The sequence below is a fragment of the Tursiops truncatus genome, chromosome 10 (genome assembly GCF_011762595.2).
Source record: "Tursiops truncatus isolate mTurTru1 chromosome 10, mTurTru1.mat.Y, whole genome shotgun sequence".
Classification (NCBI taxonomy): Eukaryota; Metazoa; Chordata; class Mammalia; order Artiodactyla; family Delphinidae; genus Tursiops; species Tursiops truncatus.
Genome location: NC_047043.1, coordinates 31,446,755 through 31,471,199, shown reverse-complemented (window position 1 = coordinate 31,471,199; position 24,445 = coordinate 31,446,755). Strand labels below are relative to the sequence as shown.

At 48.1% G+C, this 24,445-nt stretch overlaps 3 protein-coding genes across 7 annotated transcripts in view; 1 reads left to right on the top strand and 2 right to left on the bottom strand.

Moving 5' to 3' along the window:
* The first annotated feature begins 658 nt into the window (after positions 1–658).
* On the top strand, positions 659–7,176 carry SLC22A7 (solute carrier family 22 member 7). 2 transcript variants are annotated; one of them, XM_033864205.2, is made up of 10 exons: positions 659–1,054; positions 1,699–1,802; positions 1,937–2,091; positions 2,215–2,383; positions 3,208–3,331; positions 3,670–3,779; positions 4,274–4,488; positions 4,695–4,803; positions 5,756–5,962; positions 6,371–7,176. In XM_033864205.2, the coding sequence occupies exons 1-10, from the start codon at positions 659–661 to the stop codon at positions 6,423–6,425; spliced, it is 1,644 nt and encodes a 547-aa protein (XP_033720096.1). In that variant the 3' UTR covers positions 6,426–7,176. The 2 variants fall into 2 exon arrangements, with proteins under 2 accessions (XP_033720096.1, XP_033720095.1); XM_033864204.2 differs by having other exon boundaries at positions 1,675–1,802.
* CRIP3 (cysteine rich protein 3) lies at positions 7,172–23,668 on the bottom strand. 4 transcript variants are annotated; one of them, XM_033864208.2, is made up of 10 exons: positions 23,546–23,668; positions 16,937–17,049; positions 10,020–10,234; positions 9,666–9,760; positions 9,193–9,250; positions 8,965–9,096; positions 8,103–8,174; positions 7,886–7,980; positions 7,730–7,787; positions 7,172–7,553 (listed from the first exon to the last, which is right to left on the bottom strand). In XM_033864208.2, the coding sequence occupies exons 2-10, from the start codon at positions 16,996–16,998 to the stop codon at positions 7,498–7,500; spliced, it is 843 nt and encodes a 280-aa protein (XP_033720099.1). In that variant the 5' UTR covers positions 16,999–17,049; positions 23,546–23,668; the 3' UTR covers positions 7,172–7,497. The 4 variants fall into 4 exon arrangements, with proteins under 4 accessions (XP_033720099.1, XP_033720098.1, XP_073666794.1 ...); XM_033864207.2 differs by having other exon boundaries at positions 16,937–17,054; positions 23,546–23,660; XM_073810693.1 differs by lacking the exon at positions 23,546–23,668 and adding an exon at positions 16,283–16,386 and having other exon boundaries at positions 16,937–20,287.
* The window catches only part of ZNF318 (zinc finger protein 318), a 31,243-nt gene continuing 30,379 nt past the window's right edge, over positions 23,582–24,445 (bottom strand). The window contains exon 8 of the mRNA XM_073810692.1: positions 23,582–23,690. Within this exon, the coding sequence (XP_073666793.1) occupies positions 23,661–23,690 (30 nt within the window). The 3' untranslated portion in view covers positions 23,582–23,660. The remainder of the gene's footprint in view (positions 23,691–24,445) is intronic.

Below are 24,445 nucleotides of genomic sequence, written 5' to 3'. Positions count from 1 at the left end.
AGGTCTCAGACCCCCAGATCAGCCAGGCTGTCCAGTGTGGTTCCAGGTGTGTCTCAGGCCAGGGCATAAGCTCCAGGTAGGAGTACAAGGAGGCCTTCTGGCTCAGCAGGAAGAACCCTTCACCTGGTTAGGACCTGGCTGTCAGTCTTGCATCCTGAGCTGCTGGTCAGGCTGTGGCTGCAAAAAGACCAAGCTGAACTAAGGCTTCACAGGACAAAGGGCAACCAGGGAGAGCTGGCACTATGCTCCAGGGGACCTCCCCTTTTAGGGACCCTTGGAAGCTCTGCTGACCAAGGGGCTAGGGCCTCACCTCCTACATACCCAGCTACCCCATCATGGCAGCACAAGGTTGCCCCACTTGGTCCTTGAGCACCAATATGTAAGTCCCAGAGCCACGGAGTCAGTGACCTCTGAATGGATGGCAGCCCCTCCCCCCAGGCACTGGGCCAGACAGGCAGGGATCCCTGGAGACCTGGGTGGCCTGGGAGGGCCCAATCCTGGGCCAGCCCCTGAGGGCTGGATTCTGGCTGCAGGCTCTCTGCTCATCAGTCAGTCTACTCCCGCCTCCAGAGTCCAAGGGTCCAAGTGGTGGGCAGTTTGAGCTGTGCTGGGCACTACAGAGGGAGTCCGTGCTGGAGAAGGTTGGTAGGTGGGCAGCATGGGATTCGAGGAGCTGCTACACAAGGTGGGAGGCTTTGGGCCCTTCCAGCTGCGGAACGTGGCACTGCTGGCCCTGCCCCGTGTGCTGCTGCCCATGCACTTCCTCCTGCCCATCTTCCTGGCTGCTGTGCCAGCCCACCGCTGTGCCCTGCCTGGAGTCCCTGCCAACTTCAGTCACCAGGACGAGTGGCTGGAGGCCCACCTGCCCCGGGAGCCTGATGGCAGGCTCAGCTCCTGCCTCCTCTTCACCCATCTCCAGGCCCTCCCCAACACCACGCTGTGGGGAGGGGGGCAGAGCCCTGGGGAGCAGCTGGAGGATGAGCCCTCCACAGTGCCCTGCCCTCAGGGCTGGGAGTACGACCACTCGGAATTCTCCTCCACCATTGCAACTGAGGTACCCGAGCTGGGAGGTTGGGGGACATGCGAGTGGATGGGCCTGCCATTGCCTTGGGTGATTACCATGTGGGCATTAGACACATTACTTTACCGTTTAGAGTCTCAGTTTACCAATCTGTAGATGGGATCTATAAATTCAAAGTACTGAGCTTCGTTCCTGGCTTGTAGTAAAGCCCCTGTGTGAGAGCTGCTATCATTAACTGGGAGGTGATTAGGGCAGGTGAGGGCTAAGATGGCTCTAGGGAGCTGGGGCAGAGATTTGAGAAGGGTGTCTCTGTACTAAGAGGTGGAGAAACAATAGAGGACTCCTCCCTCTTCCTTTTTTCCGGGCCCCAGGTCTAGGATTTGCATAATCCATCTAGAGGAGTGCAGGTGGGGGCAGAGTCTCTCTGGGAAGGAGCAGAACTGTTGTCAGGGTCAAGGCCTTCTATGGGAAGACACTGAGGCTGCAGAATTGGGGAGGGGCAAAGTTTTCCACCACCCCTCCCAAGCTGGGGTGAATAGTTGGGGGCTATCTGACATGGAGGTACCAGGATGGCACAGTTGACCTCAGAAGAACCTGGGGTCTAGGAGAAGAGGGATTGGTACCAGCTGGAGAGGGCCCTGTGCCCATAGGAGGCCCCTCCCTGCCTGTCCCTGCAGTGGGACCTGGTGTGTGAGCAGAAAGGCCTGAACAGAGCCACTTCCACCTTCTTCTTCGCCGGTGTGCTGGTGGGGGCCGTGGCCTTCGGATACCTGTCTGACAGGTGGGGTGAGGTAGGGGGGCCAACAAGGGTGTGGGGTGGGGAACCCTTTCCACTAGCTGGGGTATGGGCCTAGTATACCTCTGTCTTGGGACTTCCCTTCTACAGGGCGCTGACCCTGCGTGACCCCTGTGCAGGTTTGGGCGGCGCCGTCTGCTGCTCGTGGCCTATGTGAGTTCCCTGGTGCTGGGCCTGGCATCTGCAGCCTCAGTCAGCTATACCATGTTTGCCATCACTCGCACCCTCACTGGCACGGCTCTGGCTGGCTTCACCATCATCGTGATGCCACTGGGTGAGGCAGGCAAAGGACGGGTAGGGCCTAGAAGACTGCAGGGAGGCAGTTGTCAAGGGTGAGACTGAGCCCCTCTGGCCCTTGCTAACTGTCTTCCTGTCTCCAACTGCGCCCTGGGTCCAGAGCTGGAGTGGCTGGACGTGGGACACCGTACTGTGGCAGGTGTCCTGAGCAGCACCTTCTGGACAGGGGGTGTGATGCTGTTGGCACTGGTCGGCTACCTGATACGGGACTGGCGATGGCTTCTGCTGGCTGTCACCCTGCCTTGTGCCCCAGGCATCCTCAGCATCTGGTGAGACCTGGGGGTAGCTGGGGAGTGGGAGATACAGGAGGCCAGAGACAGAATTAATCAGAGGCTGAGATTCGAAGACAGACTGAGAGATGAAGAGAAACTGTCAGTGACCAACAGAGAGAAAGAGAGACAGAGATCAATACAAAGAAGATGGCACCAGGCATGTGAAGCAGAGAAACAGGGAACAAAATATAGAGAGATAGAAATGGAATGACAGAGACAGAACCACTGAGAGACAGTGAGAAACCAGGACCGAAAGGCAGACTCAGAGGCACAGATAGAGATGAACACATGAGTGACAGAAGAGACAGAGCCAAGCACAGACAGGCTGGCGCCCTGGAGGGGTGGGGGTGGCGGCCAAGCCAGCACAGGGGTAGGGAGTCCAAGCAGGAGGTGGGGGGCTGAGTGAGGTGGGCATTTCATTGCCTCCCCAAAGTGAACTGGTTTTGGATGATCCCTGTGGGTATGTCTGTATGTCTGTCTCTCTTCCATCCTATGCCCTCTTGTCACCTGTGGGTGACGTGGGTAGCTGGTCCTGGGGCCTGAGGTTTTGGGAGCAAGACCAATTCAGTTGAGTAGAGGAGGGACTCCCAGGCTGTGGAGGACCTAGGCCTGGGCAAGGAAGAGTGGGAAGAGGTGGCTTTGAAATTGGGCCTTAAGGGATGAATAATAGTTCATCAGGTGAGGAGGGCTTGGGAAGAGAACACATTCCAGGCTGAGGGGACTGTGTGGGGAAGAGCCTGGAAACTGACAGCCTGTGGTGTGCCCAGGAGGGAGATGTGGCTTAGGGTGCTCTGACTGAAGGGCCTCCTCCTGCCCCCCAGGTGGGTGCCTGAGTCTGCACGCTGGCTTCTGACCCAGGGCCGTGTGGAAGAGGCCCACAGGTACCTGCTCCGCTGTGCCAGGCTCAATGGGCGGCCTCTGGGTGAGGACGGCCTGAGCCAGGAGGTGAGAGTGAATGTATGTGTGAGTGCATGCAAGTACGTGTGTGTGTGTGTGTGTGTGTGTGTGTGTGTGTGCCCTGTGTCAAGGGTCCCCTTCCTGGGATCCACTCTGTGTGCAAGAAAAGCTCCTGGCCCCCAATGGAGTGTTCCAAACTCTTCAGGATGTCCTACTGGCCCTGGTGGGCCACACCCTTGACTCAGGACCCACCCTACTCAGCTCCCACGTGCATCCCCTCCCCCACTACTGCAGAAGAGAAGGATGGAAACCCAGGGAGAACAAGGTGCCTTGTTCAGGCCACATAGCCAACTCCGAGGTCACAAACTCTCCTCCCTCCCCACCAGGCTCTGAGCAAAGTGGCTGCTGCGGAGCGGGTGGTCCGAACACCCTCATACCTAGACCTGTTCCGGACTCCAAGGCTGCGACACATCTCATTGTGCTGCATGGTGGTGTGGTGAGGCGGGGGCTGACCTGGGCCTGGTGGGGTGGGGGAGGGGCACACTCCACTGGTGCTGAGTGTGAGAGGACAAGGGACAAGTGAAACTGTAACTGCGGATGGCAGGAGGATCCGCCTCTAGGGGGGACGGGGGCTCTGGGAGGTCAGGATGGAGCAGGCATCAGAGACACGTGGGGTTAAATTCAGGCTCTGCCACCTCCTTACTGTGAGCCCTTTGACAGGTCACTTAACACTCTGAGCCTCAGTGCCTCTTCTGTACAACCGGACGCTATTAGTTCCTATCTCACAGGGTTGCTGTGAAGATTAGGTAAAGGTGCTTGGGCTACTGGCATGTGCTGCACACTCAGAAGGGATTATGGGGACACGGAAGACCGTGGGCAGCGGGCTCCGAAGGTGGGGGAGACGGTCCCTCTAAAAGGCCAAGGCTCCTGAGAAGAGAGGACAAGGGGGCGCGAAGGAGGACCCCTGAGTGGCATCGCGACCCTCCTCAGGTTTGGAGTGAACTTTTCCTATTACGGCGTGAGCCTGGATGTGTCGGGACTAGGGCTGAACGTGTACCAGACGCAGCTGCTCTTCGGGGCCGTGGAGCTGCCCTCCAAGCTGCTGGTCTACCTGTCGGTGCGCCACGCCGGACGCCGCCTCACGCTGGCAGGAACGCTGCTCGGCGCCGCCCTCGCCTTGGGCTTCAGGCTGTTGGTGTCCTCCGGTGAGCCCCGCCCCAAGACCCGCCCATTCCCGTAGGCCCCGCCTTCTGGCCGAGAAAACCCCGCCCCCCACCGCCACCCGGCTCTTTCCCGGAAGCCCCGACTCAAGGCCAGCTAAGTCTGGCCCTCTCCGGAGGCTCCACCTCCTATCCTGGGAGAACCTCTGTTCTGCAAGGCCTCGTCACTGCCTGAACCCCTTTTCCTCCAGAGGTGAAGTCCTGGAGCACCGCCCTGGCGGTGATGGGGAAAGGTTTTTCTGAAGCTGCCTTCACCACTGCCTACCTTTTCACGTCGGAGTTGTACCCTACCGTGCTCAGGTGAGGGGTCCCAGGCAAGCCACCTGGAGGGAGGGCTTGTTAGTCACAACTCTTATCAACACGCCTACATACACACACTGCACCCCAGTCCCTGTCGCCCATTCCTTACAGAGCTAATCAGAGCTGTTTGTGTTTGCCTAAGTCTGGGAGGAGGTGGGGCATTTAATCTTCTTTACTAAGTGACCTTGAGCAAGGTCAGACAACTTTTCTGGGCCTCCTTTAAAAGAAAACAGTCGCAAAAGGCCCCATCTGGGGCTTCCCTGGTGGCACAGTGGTTGAGAGTCCGCCTGCCGATGCAGGGGACACGGGTTCGTGCCCCGGTCCGGGAAGATCCCACATGCCGCGGAGCGGCTGGGCCTGTGAGCCATGGCCGCTGAGCCTGCGCGTCTGGAGCCTGTGCTCCGCAAGAGGAGAGGCCACAACAGTGAGAGGCCCGCATACCGCAAAAAAAAAAAAAAAAAAAAAAAGGCCCCATCTGTCCATCCCATCCTACTCAACACAGCCTAAGCAGAACTGCCCTTGGGGGTTGTCTCTGGACATAAGGCCCTGGCCCTTTCAGGTAGCTATTGACAGGTGGGGAGGAGATGGGTAGGCAGCTGGGCATGTTTAGAAAGCCATGTGTCTCCTGTAACATGGCAGGGTCTGTTCCAGCTGCTGACCCTTTCCTTTCACGCTACCCTTTCCCCATCCTCTTTCTGATGACTTTTTTTTTCCTTCAGCAATACCTGATTGGTACTATCAGAATGGGGGCCCATCCTCTGGTGGGTGCTGGCTTGGGGGCCCCTGGCCTAGGGGTGGGTGGGAAGACCACCTGAAAGAAGACTCAGCTTTCTTAGCTGTCTGGGGAGAAGGGGGCACCAGGCCCTGCCAGCCCAGAAAGGGAGCCCCATGAGGCATGACCGCAAGTAGGTGTGAGCACCAACCCCCTCCTCCATCCTCTCTCTCTGAGCAGACAGACAGGGATGGGGCTGACTGCACTGGTGGGCCGACTGGGGGGCTCTTTGGCCCCACTGGCAGCCTTGCTGGACGGAGTATGGCTGTCACTGCCCAAGCTCGCTTATGGGGGGATCGCCCTGCTGGCTGCCTGCACTGCCCTCCTGCTACCAGAGACAAAGCAGGCACAACTACCAGAGACCATCCAAGACGTGGAGAGGAAGAGGTGTGTGCACAGGACTGTATCTGTGTGAGCACATGCATGTGGGTATGGGTGCTGAGGTACCTGACACCTTAGGTAAGATTCAGAGAGGAAGACATGTCTGCACATGTGTGTCTGGTGCATGTATGCACGTGTGCATGGGTGTGTGACCTGAGGTATGTAAACTGCGTGTATAGAGGTGTAAATGAGTCCATACCTGTGTGTGTGTCCAGGAAGAAGAGGATGTGTACACACACTCAGGTATGCCTACATGTCAGGGATGTGTCAAGCATGTGTGGGAGTCACTTGTGGGAGTACATGTGTTTGTATATCAAGAGCTGGGGGGAGCCCTAGGCCAGCCCTATGGGGCAGGCTGGGGTGGTAGGCTGGGAGGATAAACCCCACCATTGCTCATGACTCCTTCCTCCTCAGTGCCCCATCCAACCCTCAGGAGGAAGAGATGCCCATGAAGCAGGTCCAGGACTGAGTGGAATCAGGGGCAGGCCCTCCATGGAAGTTCTGCAGCAGGGGCTGGGAGAACAGAAGGGCAGGCCCTCTGACCAGGGCTGGGGGCAGTGAGCCCCCTGTCCAGGGCTGGAGTTGCCCCCTCTCTGTGCTCATCCAGCCTTGACTATTTGGCCTCCAGCAACAGAGCAACTTCCCAGAATGCAGTGGGCTGCTGAGAATTCTGGCACCCCTCTCATGGCTGGGGGGATTCTGTAAATAAAGGTGCCCCTTGGGTTAGGGCAACAATGAGGAGCTGTGGGATGAGCCCTGGATGGGAAGCCACTGAGTCTGGCCCTGGGTTCTGGTCCCAGCTTTGTCACTGATTTCTGGGTGACCTTGGGCATGTGGCTTTCCCTCTCTGGGTCTGTCTGGTCATCTCTCAAATGGATAATGAAGCCTCTTAGCAGACCTCGCCGCAGGATCTATCTGCTCTCATGCTCAAATGAGATGCTGAATAAGGTGCTTCCTCTAGAGATGGTGCTAAAGAAAGAACTGTCCTATGACGACTTCTGGTACCAACAGGGCTGGTGGGCATGCTGTCCACTGCGTGGTGCTGGGAGCTGCCCAGTGCCAGAGCCAGGGGACCAGGAGAACAGAGCTCTTTGTTCCCATGGCTGGCTTTGCTACCTCCCAGTCACTTTGCAGGGTAATGCATCCCCACACCCCTACACTCCCCACCCTCCAACCCACTGTCTAGGCCTCATGCCCAAAGAAGAGTTGAAGGCATGGGAGCCAACATTTTATTGGAGAAGCCAAAATAAACACAAGTTTTATGAGTACCTTGAAGTTACAGAATTTGCTGGGTCAAGGGATTGGGAAGACCAAGACACTAACCTTCAAATGGGGTGGCCTATGTTGCCTGACCAGATAGGAATGGGAAAGGGAGGAGTTGGCAGAGAAAGTGTAGACTGGTCTACCATGGAGCCTAGGCCCAGGCTGCCAGAATCACACCTTCTCCCACCCTCGTGGGACTAGAGAATTCTGTAGCTTCCATTGGACCATGGAGAGGATGATGGGAGGCCTGAGTTAGGGTGACCTCTGCTATGAGCATCTCATTTGATCTCCACGGGGTCATAGATGTAGCAGCCCACATCACCAATGTTCACACCTGAGGGAGAGAGCCGCATCACCAAGGGCCTTGGGGCTGGGGAGGGTGCTGGGCTGAAGGCTGGAGGGAATTGGGAGGGGTCTGGGGTGTGTTTGACCACAGGGGAAGTTGTCCACACATCCCCACAGACCCACATGCCATACTTTAGGCCCATTGTTTGGGGTGGGGCTGCCCACCTTTGGGGCCAAACAGGTAGCCATAGCAGGGGATGTGGCAGTAGGGGACGCCGTCATGCTGGGACACAGAGAGAAAGAGAGACATCTCAGCTTGGCTCTTTTCCCATCTCCAGCCTCCCTCCTCCCAGCATAATCACCCACCCCTGCCCTGCTCACCTCAGCGTGACTCCCAGCAGTCAGGGTCTTCCGGCACCGCTGGCACCTCAGACAGGGTCGGTGCCAATTTCTGCCCAAAGACATCACCTTCTCAGCTGGTGGGGGAGAGATGGTAGTTCAAGGGGCAGGGCAGGGAGACCCACTTGCCTTGTACCACCTCCCTGCCCTTTGATGCCCATCCTGCACCCCTCTCTCCTAGCTTTCTGTTGTCACTTACCGAAATAGACGGGTTCCTTACAGCCAGGGCACAGCGAGGTCTCCCCAGTGAACGTCTTCGTGTGGGGAGGGCCTTTAAGGGGAAGAGGCCCCCGCTAGGGCTGAGGTGGAGGCCAGGCCTAAACAGGACCCATCAGCCCTGCCCTGCATATGGCACTGTCCTCTTCCAAAAGCCATGCTCATCCCAGAGCCTCCCACCCTCATGGACATGAGCCTGCCTTCCTCAGGCAGAGCTGAGTCCCCTCTGACTCCACTTCCTGCCCCATCCCTACCTGCAGGAGGGACCACCTGCTTCCTTCTCATCCTCCCAGGGGCTCAGGTGCCCACCAGCCCAACCCCGTCAGCAACTCAATCCTCAGGAAACCTGAGCTGATATAGGAGCTGGCCAGGGCAGGGGTGTCAGGTGTTGGGGAGCACAATGTCACTGCCCTCTCCAGGGGATGGAAGAAGGAACAGGGGGAGGGGAGAAGTGGAAGAATGTGAGGGGCTGGCCCATCTCAATGACCCCTTACTCTAGGTCATTCCTTCCATGGCCCTGGCCTGGGAGGGGCCTGAGTTCCAGGCCAGCTTTGCCTCTGACTAGCTGTGTGACTGCACAAGGTCATTTGCCCTCTACAGACCTCAGTTTTCTCACCTGTAAAATGGGGGTGATAATGCCACCTGCCCGATTTACCTCTTACTCAGCAGCTGACAGGAGGAAACATCAAAAAAGGGGCCACAGAGAAGAGAAGTCTTTGCCATGAACAAAGTTGTAGGAATGTGAAGCAAAGGACTAGGTGGGATACTGCCACCTGGTCCCCATCCCCTGTTCCATCCTGGGGAAGGGTCAGGAGGAGGAGTAGCTGGGGCTCGATCTCACTTACTTTTCTTGCCCTGGGGGAGGCCAGTCCTGGGCCTGGGGGGGCTGAAGCTGCTGGGGCTAAGAGGAGTAGCGCTGGCAGGGGTGGGGGTGGGGCAATTGTAGAGGTAGGAGCCCACACCACCAATGTTCACCCCTGCAGAGAGAAGAGGGGAGGTCAGGCTTGAGCCTCCAGCTCCCAGCCACACGGAGGGTTCTGCTGTCCCCTGGCCCCTTCCAGGCTGGTACTTACCCCTGGGTCCAAAGAGAGCCCCATAGCATGGCTTGTGGCAATACGGCCTTCCGTTGTGCTAGGCACAAGCAGAGGGAAGAGGACTGCTTAGGGCCCAAGGGGGCTCTCCTGTGCCCCACAGGCTTTTCCCCAGGACAGGCTGCCAGGTGTGTCTGTCTACTGGCCTGGGCTGCGGGGGCTGGGAGCAGTGATGGGTGGGCTGGCATGCCAGAACTGCCATTGTGGTCAGGGAGACAGGGAAAGAGCAGCTCAGGAAGCAGTGCTGCTTCCCTCCCCCACCTGACGAAAGGCATGGGATCCACCAGCACAATTCAGGCTCCCCACATGCTGGCTGGTGTGGTGCCTATTGGGGTAGGTGATCTTGGGAGTTGGCTGCTGAGGTTGCCTTTGGTGGGCCAGTGGGGCTGAAACCGGGGGCTGGTGACTCGGCGACAGTGACAGACACAAGGCTGTGCACCCCAGCCCGGCCTCACCTCTGCATGCCCTCCTGGGGACAGGACGCTGTGGCAGTGCTCACATTTCAGACAGAATGGGTGCCAGTTCTTGCCCAGGGAGCTCACCTTCTCTGCTGTGGGGGACAAGGTGCAACCGGGCAGAGCCAGTCCAAGCACAAGGCGCCCTCCTTTCCCCCCTGTTCCCCCCCACCGTGATTCCTAGAGACGATGGGGAGTGTCTCTGGGAGGCCAGTTCCATCCCGCCCGAGTGCTGTGCGCCCCATAGGTGGAAAAGGGGGCTGGGACCACACCGTGGCCAGCTCCTTGCGTCCTCATGGAGCCCAAAGGCTCTCACTCGCCCCGTCTTCTCCCCTTCCTCCGCCCAGGCCTCACCAAAGAAAACGGGTTGCTGGCAACGTGGGCAGGTCCAGCTCATGGCTCCGCTCTGAGCAGCCGGCGCCGCACACTGCACACTGTGGTCAAGTCCTCCGGGGTTCAGTTCCCGCCCCCTTCGCTGGCCCCTCCCATGGCTCAGCCTTGAGCCTCTTTGGGCTGAATCCGCTGCTCCTCTGTTCCCACTGGCTGCCAGAAATTTAGAACCACTCCACCTGGGGAACGCAGGCAAATTTGCTGTTACTTCCAAACACTGAAGTATCGGACCGGTGGACAGGAGAGAAGATCCTGAAGCTAGACTGGGAGGGGAGGGAGTAATGAAGACGCCTGGAAGGGTGGCACTAGTTCCTGGCTTGGTACAGAGAGGAAAACTGTTCAGAGTGTAGACGCCATGAAAACACCATTATTTCCCCAAAGCGAGGAGTTAGGCATTCTTTGAAATGGTTTCATTCCGCCTTCTCCGTGGCAGATAGTTAAGAGCTACGGAATCTGGAGCCCATCTCTGTTACTTACTCATTCTTTGGCTTCAGGCAAATTACTTAACCTCCCTCTGCCTCCGTTTTCTTATCTGTACAATGAGTAAAGTAATAAGTTTCTCCCTCATAGGACTGTGGTGAGAATTAGATAAGTTAATACTTGCAAAGTGCCCAAACAGCACGTGGCACCTAAATGCTATAAAAGCAGTAACTATCATTATGATGGATCCCATAGTGAACCCAAGACTCAGTTTGGAAGCCCCCAAACGGGGTCTGCATGCTATGGTTTGCTCATAAAATTATAATGCTTATTTATTAAATTTAAAAGTATAATTCAGACACCAATTACATATTCCTAATTTGGTTTAAGATGTTTTAATATTTGTTAAAAGTAGCTCAGCAATGCTTCAAAGGACACTTCAAGAAACGTAAACCCACAGAATGAAAGAAAATATTTGCAAACATATATCTGATAAGGGTCTAGTAATCAGAATATAGAAAGGATTTTTACAACTCAACAATAAAAAGACAACCCAATTAAAAAATGGGAAAAGAATTTGAATAGAGATTTTTCCAAAGAAGATATACAAAGGTCAACAAACACATGAAAAGATGCTCAGCATCATTTGTCATTAGGGAAATGAAAATCAGTAACACAATGAGGTAATATTATACACCTACTAGAATGGCTATAATAAAAAAAGAGTGTTAGTGAGGACGTGGCAAAATTGGATCCCTCATACGATGCTGATGAGAATGTAAAATGTGTAGCCCTTCGAAAAATAGTCCGGCAAGTCCTCGAAGAGTTAAAACTTAGAGTTACCATATGACCAAGCAGTTGCACTCCTGGGTGCAACTGTCCACACACACACACACACACAGCATATGTCCGCACAAAAACTTGAAATGAATATTCATAGTATTGTTATTCACAACAGCCAAAAGATGGAAAAACCCAAAGCCCATCAACTGATGAATGGATGAATAAAATGTGGTCTATCTATAATCACGTATTATTTGGCCATAAAAAGGAATGAAGTACTGATGCATGCTACAACATGAATGGATCACAAAAACATTTCATTAAGTGAAAGAAGCCGGACACATAACACCACATATTGTATGATTCCATTTATATGAAATGTCCAAAAAAGGTAAATCCATAATGACAGAAAGTAGATTAGTGGTTGCTAGGGGTTTAGGGGAGGGACAATTGGGAGTATCTACTAATGAGGACCAAGTCTCCTTACAGGAGACATGAAAATGATCTGGCATTAGTGGTGATATTTGCACAACCTTGTGAATATACTAAAAATCATAGCTTTGTACACTTTAAAAAGGTGAAACTTATGGTATGTGGATAATGTTTTAATAATTATGCCTGAAGGGAACTTTTTTTAAAAAAATGTAGCTCAGTGGACTTCCCTGGTGGTCCAGTGGTTAAGACTCCACACTTCCAATGCATGCGCCATCAGTTCAATCCCTGGTCAGGGAAGTTCCTCATGCTGTGAGGTGTGCCCCCCCCCCGCCCCCCAAAATAAAAAAACGACAACAAGAAAAGGTAGCTCAGCAAATGAGGGGCAGAAGAGAGGCCTTGATTACTTTGTGCCAGGGCCCCAGCAGAGGAGAAAATTCCTCGATGAAGTATCATGGTGAAATGAAGAGTTTTCCGGGAATAAGTTCCTGTGTTTTGTCAAGTCAGTTCAGAAATGGCTGAATGAGGCGTGCACTAACCCCATCACTGGGTTGCAGCGCTGTGCCCTGCTAGGTGAAAGGAGTCCTATCTGTGTCTTAGGAGTTGGAGATCCTCTCTGGACTTCAATCCCCTCAGATGGGCAATGGGGATGGGACTGGTGTCTCTGAACTTCTGCTTAACACTCCTGTTTCCTCACTTGTCTCCATGAGTACTTTTTGCTTCTAACAACACTTGCTTTATCCTCCTTGATGACTTCTGAAGGTGGAAGGCTTGCACATTGTGAAATGAACTTTTCTACACTTTCTCATTATTTGTTTGTTTTGGGGAACATTTCAAGATCCTTAGTGTTATAACTGTTTCTGGAAGGGATTCTTCTTTAACGAACTTGAAAAGTACTAGTTTTAGTTTCCACTGTTATTTTACTCTCGTGTTTCCGCCTCTCATGTGTTTCTTCTTCAAGACGGCAGTTCAAGTTTCACTGCCTTTTGCTCTCTAAGGCTCACACGAAGAAGGTCCACATTAGGAGGCTGGGAGGACTTCACTGTTGTATTTATTCTTGGACAAGCTGCCTCCTTTAGGAAGGCTAACTTCATCTGTCCAAGGATCTATCCTCAGAATTTCCAGGCCACATCAAATAATCCTTTTCTAAGGTTCCCCACCTCTATCTGCATTCAGTCGCCTTGTGCCCATGCCTCAGCCTCTTAGTTGGGTCATCTTTACCCTGGCATCCAGCACAGGGCCCCATATAAAGAAACAAGGACTGAAGTGCTTTACTCCTCTCCATCTTCTGTGGCCTTCCAATATTGCATGGCCACAACAAACACAGTATGCCTCATCTTTTCTATTTCAGTGCTTATGAAAGACTAGTTGAGGCTCCTCGTTTTCAAATATTTGCCATCCATTTACAGGTACAACAAATCACAGTATTCCACTCTTCTTCCTTGCCTGGCTTCCATTATTCTGACTCTAACCCAAGAGTCTTTTTTTTTTTTTGCGGTACGCGGGCTTCTCACTGTTGTGGCCTCTCCCGTGGCGGAGCAACAGGCTCCGGACGCGCAGGCTCAGCGGCCATGGCTCACGGGCCCAGCCGCTCCGCGGCATGTGGACCAGGGCACGAACCCGTGTCCCCTGAATCGGCAGGCAGACTCTCGACCACTGCGCCACCAGGGAAGCCCCTAACCCAAAAGTCTTTGTAAAGAATGTTAACAAGGGGCTTCCTTGGTGGCGCAGTGGTCGAGAGTCTGCCTGCCGATTCAGGGGACACGGGTTCGTGCCCCGGTCCGGGAAGATCCCACATGCCGCGGAGCGGCTGGGCCCCTGAGCCTGCGCGTCCGGAGCCTGTGCTCCGCAACGGGAGAGGCCACAACAGTGAGAGGCCCGCGTACCAAAAAAAAAAAGAATGTTAACAGGGAGAATTAACATCTTTGTAGGAATGTGTTTGCAGTCACTAACAGTGGCTGTTTTGAATACTTTGTGTGACTAAAACTTCTAAAATGATGTTTTAACAAATACCACAAATGGATAAGTCCAGTTGAGTGTAAGTATTGCCTACTCAGTTGAGAGGGTGTAGTTTATATTATCTCTTATAAGAGGCAGACCCCTCTTTCATAAAGATAACTATTCCCTTGGTGCCCCACCCCACTTTTTTCCTGCACAGACCTCTGTCACGGTATCTGTAATGTTGTGTTACACTTATTTACTTTTCTAACTTTCTTCAGTTAACAGGATTGATTGAGACTTACTTATCTGTGTATCTATAGTATCAAGTATAGTGGCGGTGCTCAGTAAATGATAGTTACTACTACTACTACTATTATTAAAATCTTCCACTAACACTCTTCATGTTTTTATTGTCAGGTACATATGTTTTAGATTGTTGTATTTTCTTGATGAATTGACCCTTTTATTGTTGTTCTTAGGCTGAAGAAACAAGCTTTTCAACTCTAGGTGAGTGGTAGTGGGAGATAATGGCCTTAAATACCTGGAGGACTGTCACATGGAAGAGGCATTAGGGGTACTACCGAGACCCCTGGATAGAAGCCACAGGGAAGCATATTTGGATTCAGTCCACAAAAAGAACCTTCTAATAGAGCCAAATATGCAGTGACTGCTTCAGAAAGTAGTGAGCTTCCTGTCTCTGGATGTTATAAGTAATGCCGGAGAACAAACCAACTAATTGTCATTGTTGCAGAAGGAATGCAAGCAGCATATACAGACAGATCTTTAAGGTTTCTTCACAACTTGACGATGTATTATTTTGTGATTCCATTCCCCAAGAGAGTTTGAAATCTGTGTTAGCAAGAGAGCATTGCTAAAATAGTGACAGCTACCACCTATGGAATGCCAGTCGTAGGCGTTATACTTATTATTTCTGATCCTACAAAACCTGATGAAGGATTTAAACATTACATTACCAACTGTACAGAAAAGGAAAGTGGCTTGGAGAGGTTAAGAAATGGTTCAACACCATACAGACCCTCATGCGTTGTGACTCTTGAACTCATACTTTTTCTACTTGATGTTCCTAAGCATGGTTTCTGCTAAGCTACCCATGTGTTTCAGTCTGAAAGGATACTACTCTTGTCTGTACAGCATCTCTGTACTAATTGATAAGAAGGCCTATCCACGTAAATAATGGGTTGAGATACAAGAGGCAGGGAAATGTCATTAAAACTTTTCCATGGCTTCTCGGTACCCTCAAGATAAAGTTTTCAACTTGGCTCTAGGACCCTCCACCTTTCCAGTCTTCTAAGTCATTTCTCCTGTTGCCTCAACCTCTGTAATTACAGTAAATGAGCTTCTTAAATCTGCCAAGTTCTTTCCTGCCTCGGGGCCTTTGCAAAAGCTATCTTTTTTCTGGGAACTTGCTTGTCCAATATCTTTACCTCACTAATTCTGCTCCCTCCCCTCACCTATTCAATACCAGGTTATTGGCCCCAGGCACTCCCTCCTATAGCATCTTGTGCTGGGGGTAAAGGGGGTACAATCTATGACAGCTGTGTTTTCCCTGCCTGAGTGCTGAACCAAATGAGGGAAAAAGTCAAATGGAGACCCCATGATAAAAGCTGAGTTTGTAGCTTAGTGGGAGGGTAAAATAGGTCTGCCAACTTCCCACCCACCTCCCCCGCCACATTCTAGGCTTTGTGTACCTCATTACTCTGTGAGCCCTATGAGGGCAGGGACCAGGACTGTTCTGCCAACCACTGCATATGCTTCCAATGCCTTGCTCAATCTCTAGCACATGGTGCTCAATAAAAATTTGTTGGTGAATGAATGTTAAATTTTGCACACAAGTCTCCCTCAAGTGTGAGTAGATGAGGACCAGTGGGAGAGATGTGCGATTACGAGTGGACTGGTAGGGGTTGAGAGTTTTGTTATAACAAAAGCCCTGGAGCAAGGGGAGCTCAGTTGTCTAGGAGTAGACTCAGGAGTTTGTTTCTTAATATACATGAGGATCAGCATGTATGATGCAAAATGGAATACGCTTTAAACTGATCCTGATTATAAATACTAGGAGACTAATACAGTAAAAAGAACTGAAAATTTGCTTTGGCAGCAAATCAGTCCCACTTTACAGCCATTCACAAGAACTTACTAATTAAGCCTAATTAGCATGTAGCACAATTATGCCTATCATTAAATATATGGCAAAAGAGAGAATGAGGGAAGTGTTGTGTAAACTGTAAAGCACCTTACAAATATGGCTGCTATCATGTGTCAGGTTGGCACTGCAGTGAGTTTTGATTATAACTATAAATTCCACTCATTTTATACCTTTGTAGATTTGTTCAAGTACATGGCCATATGCTTGTCACTTTAAGGCATTATCAAAATTTGTATCTATGGATGACTCTTAAAAGGTTTCACTCAGTTCTGTATGTTAATGAAAAATCAGTCTTACCTCTTTATTGTTGTGTTTCTCAACCTTTATTACCCATAACCCTTGTGCTTTCTCACTCCATGTTTTGAATATCCCCTACAACTAGTAAGTTTTACTTTCTATAGTTTATGAACAAAAAATAAAAATAGAAACATACACACAAAACAAAACCAGACTGAAATGCTTTCTTAAAATACACTAATCCTCCCACCTGTAGATAATTGCTGCTGTATAATCACACATTATTTATGGCTCTTGCAAGAGTCTGTCCGATATTTCCCTTGTTTCCCAGCATCAACTTGCCATCATATGAACCTGTTGAGAGCACTCTGTATTAGCTACTTGTGGTTAGCTGCTTAGGGCTATTGAGTGAGCTACATTTTGTGATTCAGTGGTATCAGCTGGACTAATTCAGAATCAAGACTGCTGGAAAGGACTTTTTGCCCCTTCACCATGTGTGCCTTCAACCTATGCTTGTGAAGATATCAACAACAGCTTTAAATGATGGTTTTCCATGCAAAGATGGATTTGGGCTCTCAAGTATCACTTGGGAATGTATATTTCATCTGAAAGTATATTTTAGAAAATGACCTCCAAATAATTTGCAGCATGAAAAATGTATCCATATTCTGGAAACTGAGAGAAGAATAAGAGTGAAACTTGGTGGTCAGCTTACTTATAAATCTGATAGATGGTGACAGTGCTCCTTGGTGGAAACTACCAGCAACTTCCTCATCTTCTTACTAAGGTCTGGGGGGTAATTTTTTTTTACAATATACAAGAATAGTCCTTCCATGTCACGAGACTATGTAATAAGACTAAAAACAGTTTAATCTTATGAATTCAGACAAATGCAAATGCTTACCTTTTTATAGAGGAGTCTTTCGGTTCCTCTATGAAGCTCAAGGTCACAGAATCAGAAGCCATGTTCTAGCCTCTTCCCAACTCCAAAACGATTGGGCTTTTTCTCTTCTTCTCCTGAGCTTTTGGAACAGGCAGAACTGTAAGATCTTTATTTCTAATCTCTTACTACCCCATACCCTCACCACCAAAAAAAGGGCAGCAATTACTAGTATCTTAGTGGGGATAAGAACCTGAGCACCATCTTTTGATAAAAAGCCACAAAGAGGGAAGGCTACAAACAAAGGCGGCACTGAATCTTCGCAGCTCTATAGGGGACATTTTATTTTCTACTTAGAAAGCATTTCCTTTGGAGAACTTCATCTTCCCCCACTGCACATTAATTCAACTTAGTCTAGATTCCTCTTTAGGGTAGACCCTGTCTTCCCAGGGTGAGCTTATGACCAGGGCCTGGTCTGGATACTTCATCCACCTGGTCACAGTAATTGTTCAGAGAGAGAAATGTGGCCCAAGTCACACTAATCAACATACTCCCTGAGATTTTTTTGGTGCTATAAGGAAAGATACACCTCATTTTCTAGACAGAGGCCTATAAGAACCATGGAAGCTTGAGCCTGCAGGTGCTAACTTGCATCTGAGTGGAGAGAAAATAAGAAGTTAAGCAGAGCTGAGGAAATGGGGAACAAAGAGTGCTGATGACATCTCTGACCTCCTGGATCTAATTCTGACTCGGTTTCCCAATTACCAAACCACAAATTACCACCTATTCATTTTTTTTCTTAAGCTTGTGTGAGTTTAGTTTCTGTTACAACCAAAAGAATCCTAATTAATACAATATGTATCTTTATACAGACAGAAGTGCTTCTTCTTGTGTTTAAGAATTACATCACGTTGTGTAAAGTTCTGAAACCGTAGGTAGTTTTATACACACATTTTCTTTTTTTTCAGTACGCGGGCCTCTCACTGTTGTGGCCTCTCCCATTGCGGAGCACAGGCTCCGGACACGCAGGCTCAGCGGCCATGGCTCACGGGCCCAGCCACTCCGCGGCACGTGGGATCTTCCCGGACCAGGGCACGAACCCACGTCCCCTGCATCGGCAGGCGGACTCTCAACCACTGCGCCACCAGGGAAGCCCAATATACACACATTTTCTTAATGCATGATTTTCAGGATAACGTTGTAAGAAAAAGACTAGAAAATAATATGTAAGAAATGGATCTTAGACAAGTAATCCAATTAAAAATGGGCAAAGGATTTGGACAGTTCTCCAAAGAAGATATACAAATGGCCAATAAGCATATGAAGAGATGCTTGACATCATTAGTCATTAAAGAAATGCAAATCAAAACCATAAGGAGATACCACTTCATACCCACTAGGATGGCTATAATTAAAAAAGAAAAACAGAAAATAACAAGTGTTGGAAAGATGTGGAAAAAATGAAACCCTCACATTCCTGGTAGGAATATAAAGTGGTACAGCTGCTGTGGAAAACAGTTTGTTTGACAGCTCCTCAAAAAGCAACATATTGTAATGTCACAGAAATGGCACCGCAGAGATCTCCAAGAATCAGTTCCTCCACTAAAGCTATCATTAAGCTGGCAAAAACTGACAGAATCAACTTTTTCAGAACTCTGGAATCTAATAAAAAACTTACAGTGGAGTCCAACCAGTGGTGTGCTTAATGAAAAAAGCAGCTGCAAAATTTCAGTAACAAAGCATTGTAGCATTTTTGCTTACCCATCTAACATCCCCCATTCCGCAGCTTGGAGGTGGCCATTGGGACAGCAGCCCATATTCCTGGTGTGGCTTGCGGGTGCCAGGGGAAGATAATATGCACCTTGTTCTCAAAAGATTGTAGCTGTGAATCTTGCCCTGTCTAGCGGTTCCCTGAGGAATCTGTGCTGAGGCTGACCTTGTTTTGCCCCCCTCAAGCTGAAGCAGCTTTCAAAGCATCCATTGAAAGCATTTAAAGACATATACTACCAGTGGCTGCATACAGAAAGAAACAGCGAATGGAACAAGCATCAGACGGATCTAAAAGTCTGGAAAGGAGGAGTCTGAGGAGGAAGATACATGGGGAAATAAGAACTCTGAAGGGCTACCATGTGTATGGGGAAATCCAGCATGTAAAGTATATGCCCAGAGACAGATGAGAGTTCAGAAAAGACCTGAGAGGACCCTAGGCTTGCACCTTTGGCTGAACTTTGGGTTCCAGGCAGCCAGGAGGTGAAGGCCAAGGCAGAGTTTTAGGCAGATTGGCTTAGCATTAAAGTGGTGCCCCAGGTCAGTGTCTGCAAAGACCAAGAGAAGTGGGGTTTTTGTCTGTTTGTTTTTGTTCATTTTTTCATTCCAGGCATTTAAGGAAATCTCTGTCAGGTCACTGACTGCTGAGATACTGGAACAGAGATTTAAGGACCAAACACAAGCATACAGTCTTAGCAAAAATAGTTTGGAAAAGTCAGTAAACAAATGATGACTACAGACTTCAATAATCAACAACAGCAAAACTTGGGAGGGGGATCTGACTCCCAGATTGACACATCATAATATTCAAAATGTCCAGTTTTAAACAAAAAATCACAAGGTATAAAAAGAATAAAGTATTGTTCATTCACAGGAAAAAAGAATTTTATAGAAACCATCACCAAGGAAGCCCAGACACTGGACTTATTAGACAAATATTTTAAATCAAATATTGACTTCAAATAATTGAAGGGGAAATAGACAGTTCTACGATAACAGTTGGAGATTCCAATACTCCAATAATGAATAGAACATCTAGACAGAAGTTCACTAAGGAAATAGACGACTTGAACAATACTAAATTAACTAGATCTAACAGACATACAGAATACTTTATCCCCAAACAGCAGAATACACAATCTTCTTAAGCTCACATAAAACATTCTCCAGGATAGATCATATGTTAGGCCACAAAACAAGTCTTTGTACATTTAAAAAGATTAAAATCACACAAAGGATCGTCTCCAGCCACAATGGAATAAAGCTAAAAATCAATAACAGGAGGAAAACTGGAAAATTCACAAAATGTGGAAATTAAACAATACACTCTTAAAGAACCAATGGGTCAAAGAAAGATTCAAGAGAGAAATTATAAAATACTTTGAGATGTGTGAAAATAAAAACACAATATATCAAAATGTATGGGGTGCAGTGAAAACAGTGCTCAGAGGGAAACTATAGCTGTAAACATTTTTAAAAAGAAGATCTCAAATCAACAACCTAACTTTTACACCTTGAGGAACTAGAAAAAAACGGAGCTAACAAAAGCAAGTGAAAAGACAACCTACAGAATGGGAGAAAATATTTGAAAATACCTGGTAAAGATCTAGTATCTAGAATATATAAAGAATTCTTGGGGCTTCCCTGGTGGTGCAGTGGTTGAGAGTCCGCCTGCCGATGCAGGGGACACGGGTTCGTGCCCCGGTCTGGGAAGATCGCACGTGCCGTGGAGCGGCTTGGCCCATGAGCCATGGCTGCTGAGCCTGCGCGTCTGGAGCCTGTGCTCCGCAACGGGAGAGGCCACAACGATGAGAGGCCCCCTTACCGCAAAAAAAAAAAAAAAAAAAAAAAAAAGAATTCTTATAATTCTACAACAAAAAGGCAAACAACCCAATTAAAAAATGGAAAAGGACTTCACTAGACATTTTTCCAAAAAAGATACAAAATGGCCAAAAAGCACATGAAGAGATGCTCAATATCATTAGTCATCAGAACCACATTAGTAAATCAAAACCACAATGAAATATTGGGATGGTTATAATATATGAAAAAGGAAATTAAGTATTATGAATATGGAGAAACTGGAACCATCATACATTTTACTGGAAGGGATGTAAAATGACTCTGGTGCTGTGGAAAACAGTTTGGTGGTTCCTCAAAATGTTAAACATAGAATAACCATATGACTCAGAAATTCCACTTCTAGGTATATACTGAAAAGAACTGAAAACAAGTACTCAAACAAATACTTATGCATGAATGTTCATAGCATACTAGGCATAATATCCAAAAGGTGGAAACAACCCAAATGTCTATCAATGAATTAATGGATCAATAAATTGTGGTATACACAGACAATGGAATATTACTTAGCCATAAAAAGTAATGGAATACCTATACTTGCTATAGCACGGATGAACCTCAGAAACATTCTTCTAAGTGAAAGCAGATAGAAAAGGTCACTGATTGTATGACTCCATTTATAATGAAATATCCAGAATATGTAAATCCACAGAGACAGAAGGAAGACTGGTGATTGCCAGGGTCTGTGGGGAGGTAGGAATGGGAACTAACTGCATAAGGGACACAGGGTTTTATTTTGTGGTGGTGAAAATGTTTTACAACTAGACAAAGGTTTCGGTGGCACAACACTGTGAATGTACTAAATGCCACTGAACTGTTCACTTTAAAGTGGCTAACTTTATGTTATGTGAATTTCAGCTCCATAAAACAAAAACAAAAAGCACCTGAGATAGCAGTTATATTTCAGGAAAGTAGTGACTGCAAGAGAACAGGAGAGGGGCTTCAGGGCTGTTGGTCACATTCCATTTTTTGATTTGGGTGTTGGTTACCCGAAGTGTTACACAAACTGTTCACTGTGTGAAAAGTATTGAGCTTAACACTTGTGTGTGCTTTTGTTTTGTAATATGTACCTTATACTTTAATACAAAATTATATTTTTAAAAAAGTTAGAGTTGTCATGACCCAGTACATACCCAAGAGAATTGAAAAGTATGTCCACACAAATACTTGTACACAAATGTTCACAGCAGCATAATAGCAAAAAAGTGGAAATAATCCAAATGTTTACCAACCAATGGATAAACAAAATGTGTTTATATCTATACAGTGGAATATTATTCAACTACAAACAATGAAGTACTGATACATGGTACAACATGGATGAATCTTGAAAATGCTAAGTGAAAGAAGCCAAACACGAAAGACCACATATTATATGACCCCAGAATTGTCCAGAATAGGTAAATTCATAGAGACATAAAGCAGACTGATGATTGCTGGTGGCTTTGGGGTAATTGGGAATGTCTGCTAATTGCGGTTTTTAAGTGGGGTGATGGAAATATTCTGGAATTAGATAACAGTGATTGTTGCACAATCTTCAACACGATCTTCTTGTACACACTTTAAAATGATTAATCTTATGTGAAATTTAATGTTATATGAATTATATTTCAATAAAAAAGTAGATTTTAAATATTTAATCATTCATAATGTATGTGAACTCTAGGATATCAAATTTTAAAAGTCCAAGGGGAAAAATATTATTCTAAAAAATATTTCCTTTCCCTCTGCCCATGCCCTAGATCAGCACATCTCAAAGGTGGACTCCAGACATTACTGAAGAAGGGAGGTGTAAGCAGCAAACCACAGGCTGGTAGGTAGGTGAGTCACATTTAGGAATAAAAGCTGTGACCAACACCCTTGATTGTCCCTGAGCAGAGGAATGTGGTAGCTGATGAGAAACAGATCTTGGACTGGAGCAAGGGAGAGAAAGTAGTGGTGACAAAGTGTTGGCAGCCCTGGCACCAGGCTGCTTTCCATTGCTTCATCCACAGTGTCATGCCTGAGGAATGAGTAGTCATTAACTGATATAAGCTCAGCAAAAAGAGGTCCTGAGATACTTTTTACCCCTTACTTCTTCCTTCTTATTCTATCGATGGCTTTGATTGTATATTATGCAGTTCTTTATATTTATAGTGTTATGAGTAGTCCCAAAAGTTACCCAAACCACAGATTTATTTGGGCAGTAAAGCAGACCTCCAGGACTCTAAAAGTGCCAGCATTTACAAATCAGAAATAAAACTAGGTTAACAGTTTTAAGGGTAAATTTGGAGTTGGGGCAGCTCAGATTTAAATAAATCTCAGAGTTTAAAGGACTTAAAGGTCAGGTTCTCATCCTCACTGTGTTCCCGAGCCCAGTTCCAAAGCACAAAAGGGCGTAAAAGAAACACCTACTGGCTTTTTAGATGAACAGAGAGTAAGGTGTTTCCTTGGTATTTTGAAATGCTTGCCTGTTTCTGTGTACCAAAAGTTCTACTGTGTGTAGAAGAGGTAGTAAGACTGAATGGAAACTGCAAGACAGCTGTCTTGAAGTCTGAAATCCCAGAATTTTTCAAACACATCCTTTGTGATTGTCCCCCCTTCCCTGAGACTCCTTTGTCTATTTATACCCCACTCCTCTAAGGACATACCCAATTTTTACCCTGATTCTTGTATGGACCAGGTAGGAAGGCTAAAGCCAAGATAGGAGATGTTCTACTAGCTGGGAGCATTGGGCTCAGGGCCCAGGGCCCAGGAGGGATGAGAAGATCTGAATTCCACAGCTTTAACGTGAGTATCGTGGCACAAAATGAGAGATGGAAGTTAGGAGATAATTTGAGATGAGGAGTGGAAAGTTTAAAATATACACCTTCTATGCCTATCCTCATCTTGTTCCTCCTCTACCGGTACAAAGATATAGACATACATAAATAACATATTCGCTCACCCAACTCACCATTTCCTGGCAGCTAAAATAACAGAGCCTTCTCCATAACCCATTCCTGCCCCAGCAACCATACCCACCTTCTGGAAGTCAGACCCTAGAGGTGACTGCCCATTGGCCCCAAGGGTACTCATCATTTCTGTGGCTTCTATCCCTGTCTCCCTGGGGCAAAAATGTCTTCTGCAGTCCTTCCTTCTAGAAATATGAAGACTTCTGCAATTGCTCCTGAAAAGAAAGGAAGATAGGTGGGTTAGAGTCGGTAAATGTCATCATAATCATCCTTATGTAGGTATACCGGCTATGGGAGGGCTGGATTGAACTTTAGGAGGGGCAAAGTATCGGAGAGATGAAAGAAAACAGTACCAGAATATGCTTGATTTAATTTTTTTGCTATCTTCTTCTACTGTAACGTAACTCTGTCTCTATATTTGGCCGCGCTGTGTGGCATGCGGGATCCTAGTTCCCCAACCAGGGATAGAACCCCTGCCCCCTGCAGTGGAAGCGCGGAGTCCTAACCCCTGGACCGCCAGGGAAGTCCCTCTGTCTCTTTTTTTACTCTGCTCTTTCACTTCTCTTAAACATGCTCATTTCCCTTGTTTTCTACAAAACACTTTTCTTGCCTGATGCTCCATGAGTGGAAGGAGTAAAAGCCTGTAAAGCTTTCAATCAATACATCTAGATACGAGTTATCTTCTGTCTTTCTGCATGCAACAAAGACTTTGTGGTATCTTTTGTGTACCTGCATTAAAGTAAGCTTTGTGAAGACAGGTATCTTGATTTATATAATGTCCAAGTGCTTGTACAGCATGAATGGAAATGCATAACCAGCTCCACAGAGGTAGGAGCCAGAGAAAGGGAAGAGGAGGAGAGGAAGATGAGTGGTATTCTTGAATGTATGTAACCTAGCCTTGATGGGAGTAGAGGAATTTAGGAAATCTTGAGGGAAAAGCAGCAAGACCTATTTGTAATAATGGAAAACT

Excerpts from the sequence above, each read along its gene's own strand:
- SLC22A7 (XM_033864204.2), top strand. The coding sequence starts at position 659 with ATGGGATTCGAGGAGCTGCTACACAAGGTGGGAGGCTTTGGGCCCTTC. Across the intron at positions 1,055-1,674 it reads CCTCCACCATTGCAACTGAG|GCCCCTCCCTGCCTGTCCCT; the intron begins GTACCCGAGCTG and ends TGCCCATAGGAG. Across the intron at positions 2,092-2,214 it reads CATCATCGTGATGCCACTGG|AGCTGGAGTGGCTGGACGTG; the intron begins GTGAGGCAGGCA and ends CCCTGGGTCCAG.
- CRIP3 (XM_033864208.2), bottom strand. The coding sequence starts at position 16,998 with ATGGCTTCTGATTCTGTGACCTTGAGCTTCATAGAGGAACCGAAAGAC. Across the intron at positions 10,235-16,936 it reads AAAGACTCCTCTATAAAAAG|GTGGAGTGGTTCTAAATTTC; the intron begins GTAAGCATTTGC and ends TGCGTTCCCCAG. Across the intron at positions 9,761-10,019 it reads CCAGCAACCCGTTTTCTTTG|CAGAGAAGGTGAGCTCCCTG; the intron begins GTGAGGCCTGGG and ends TGTCCCCCACAG.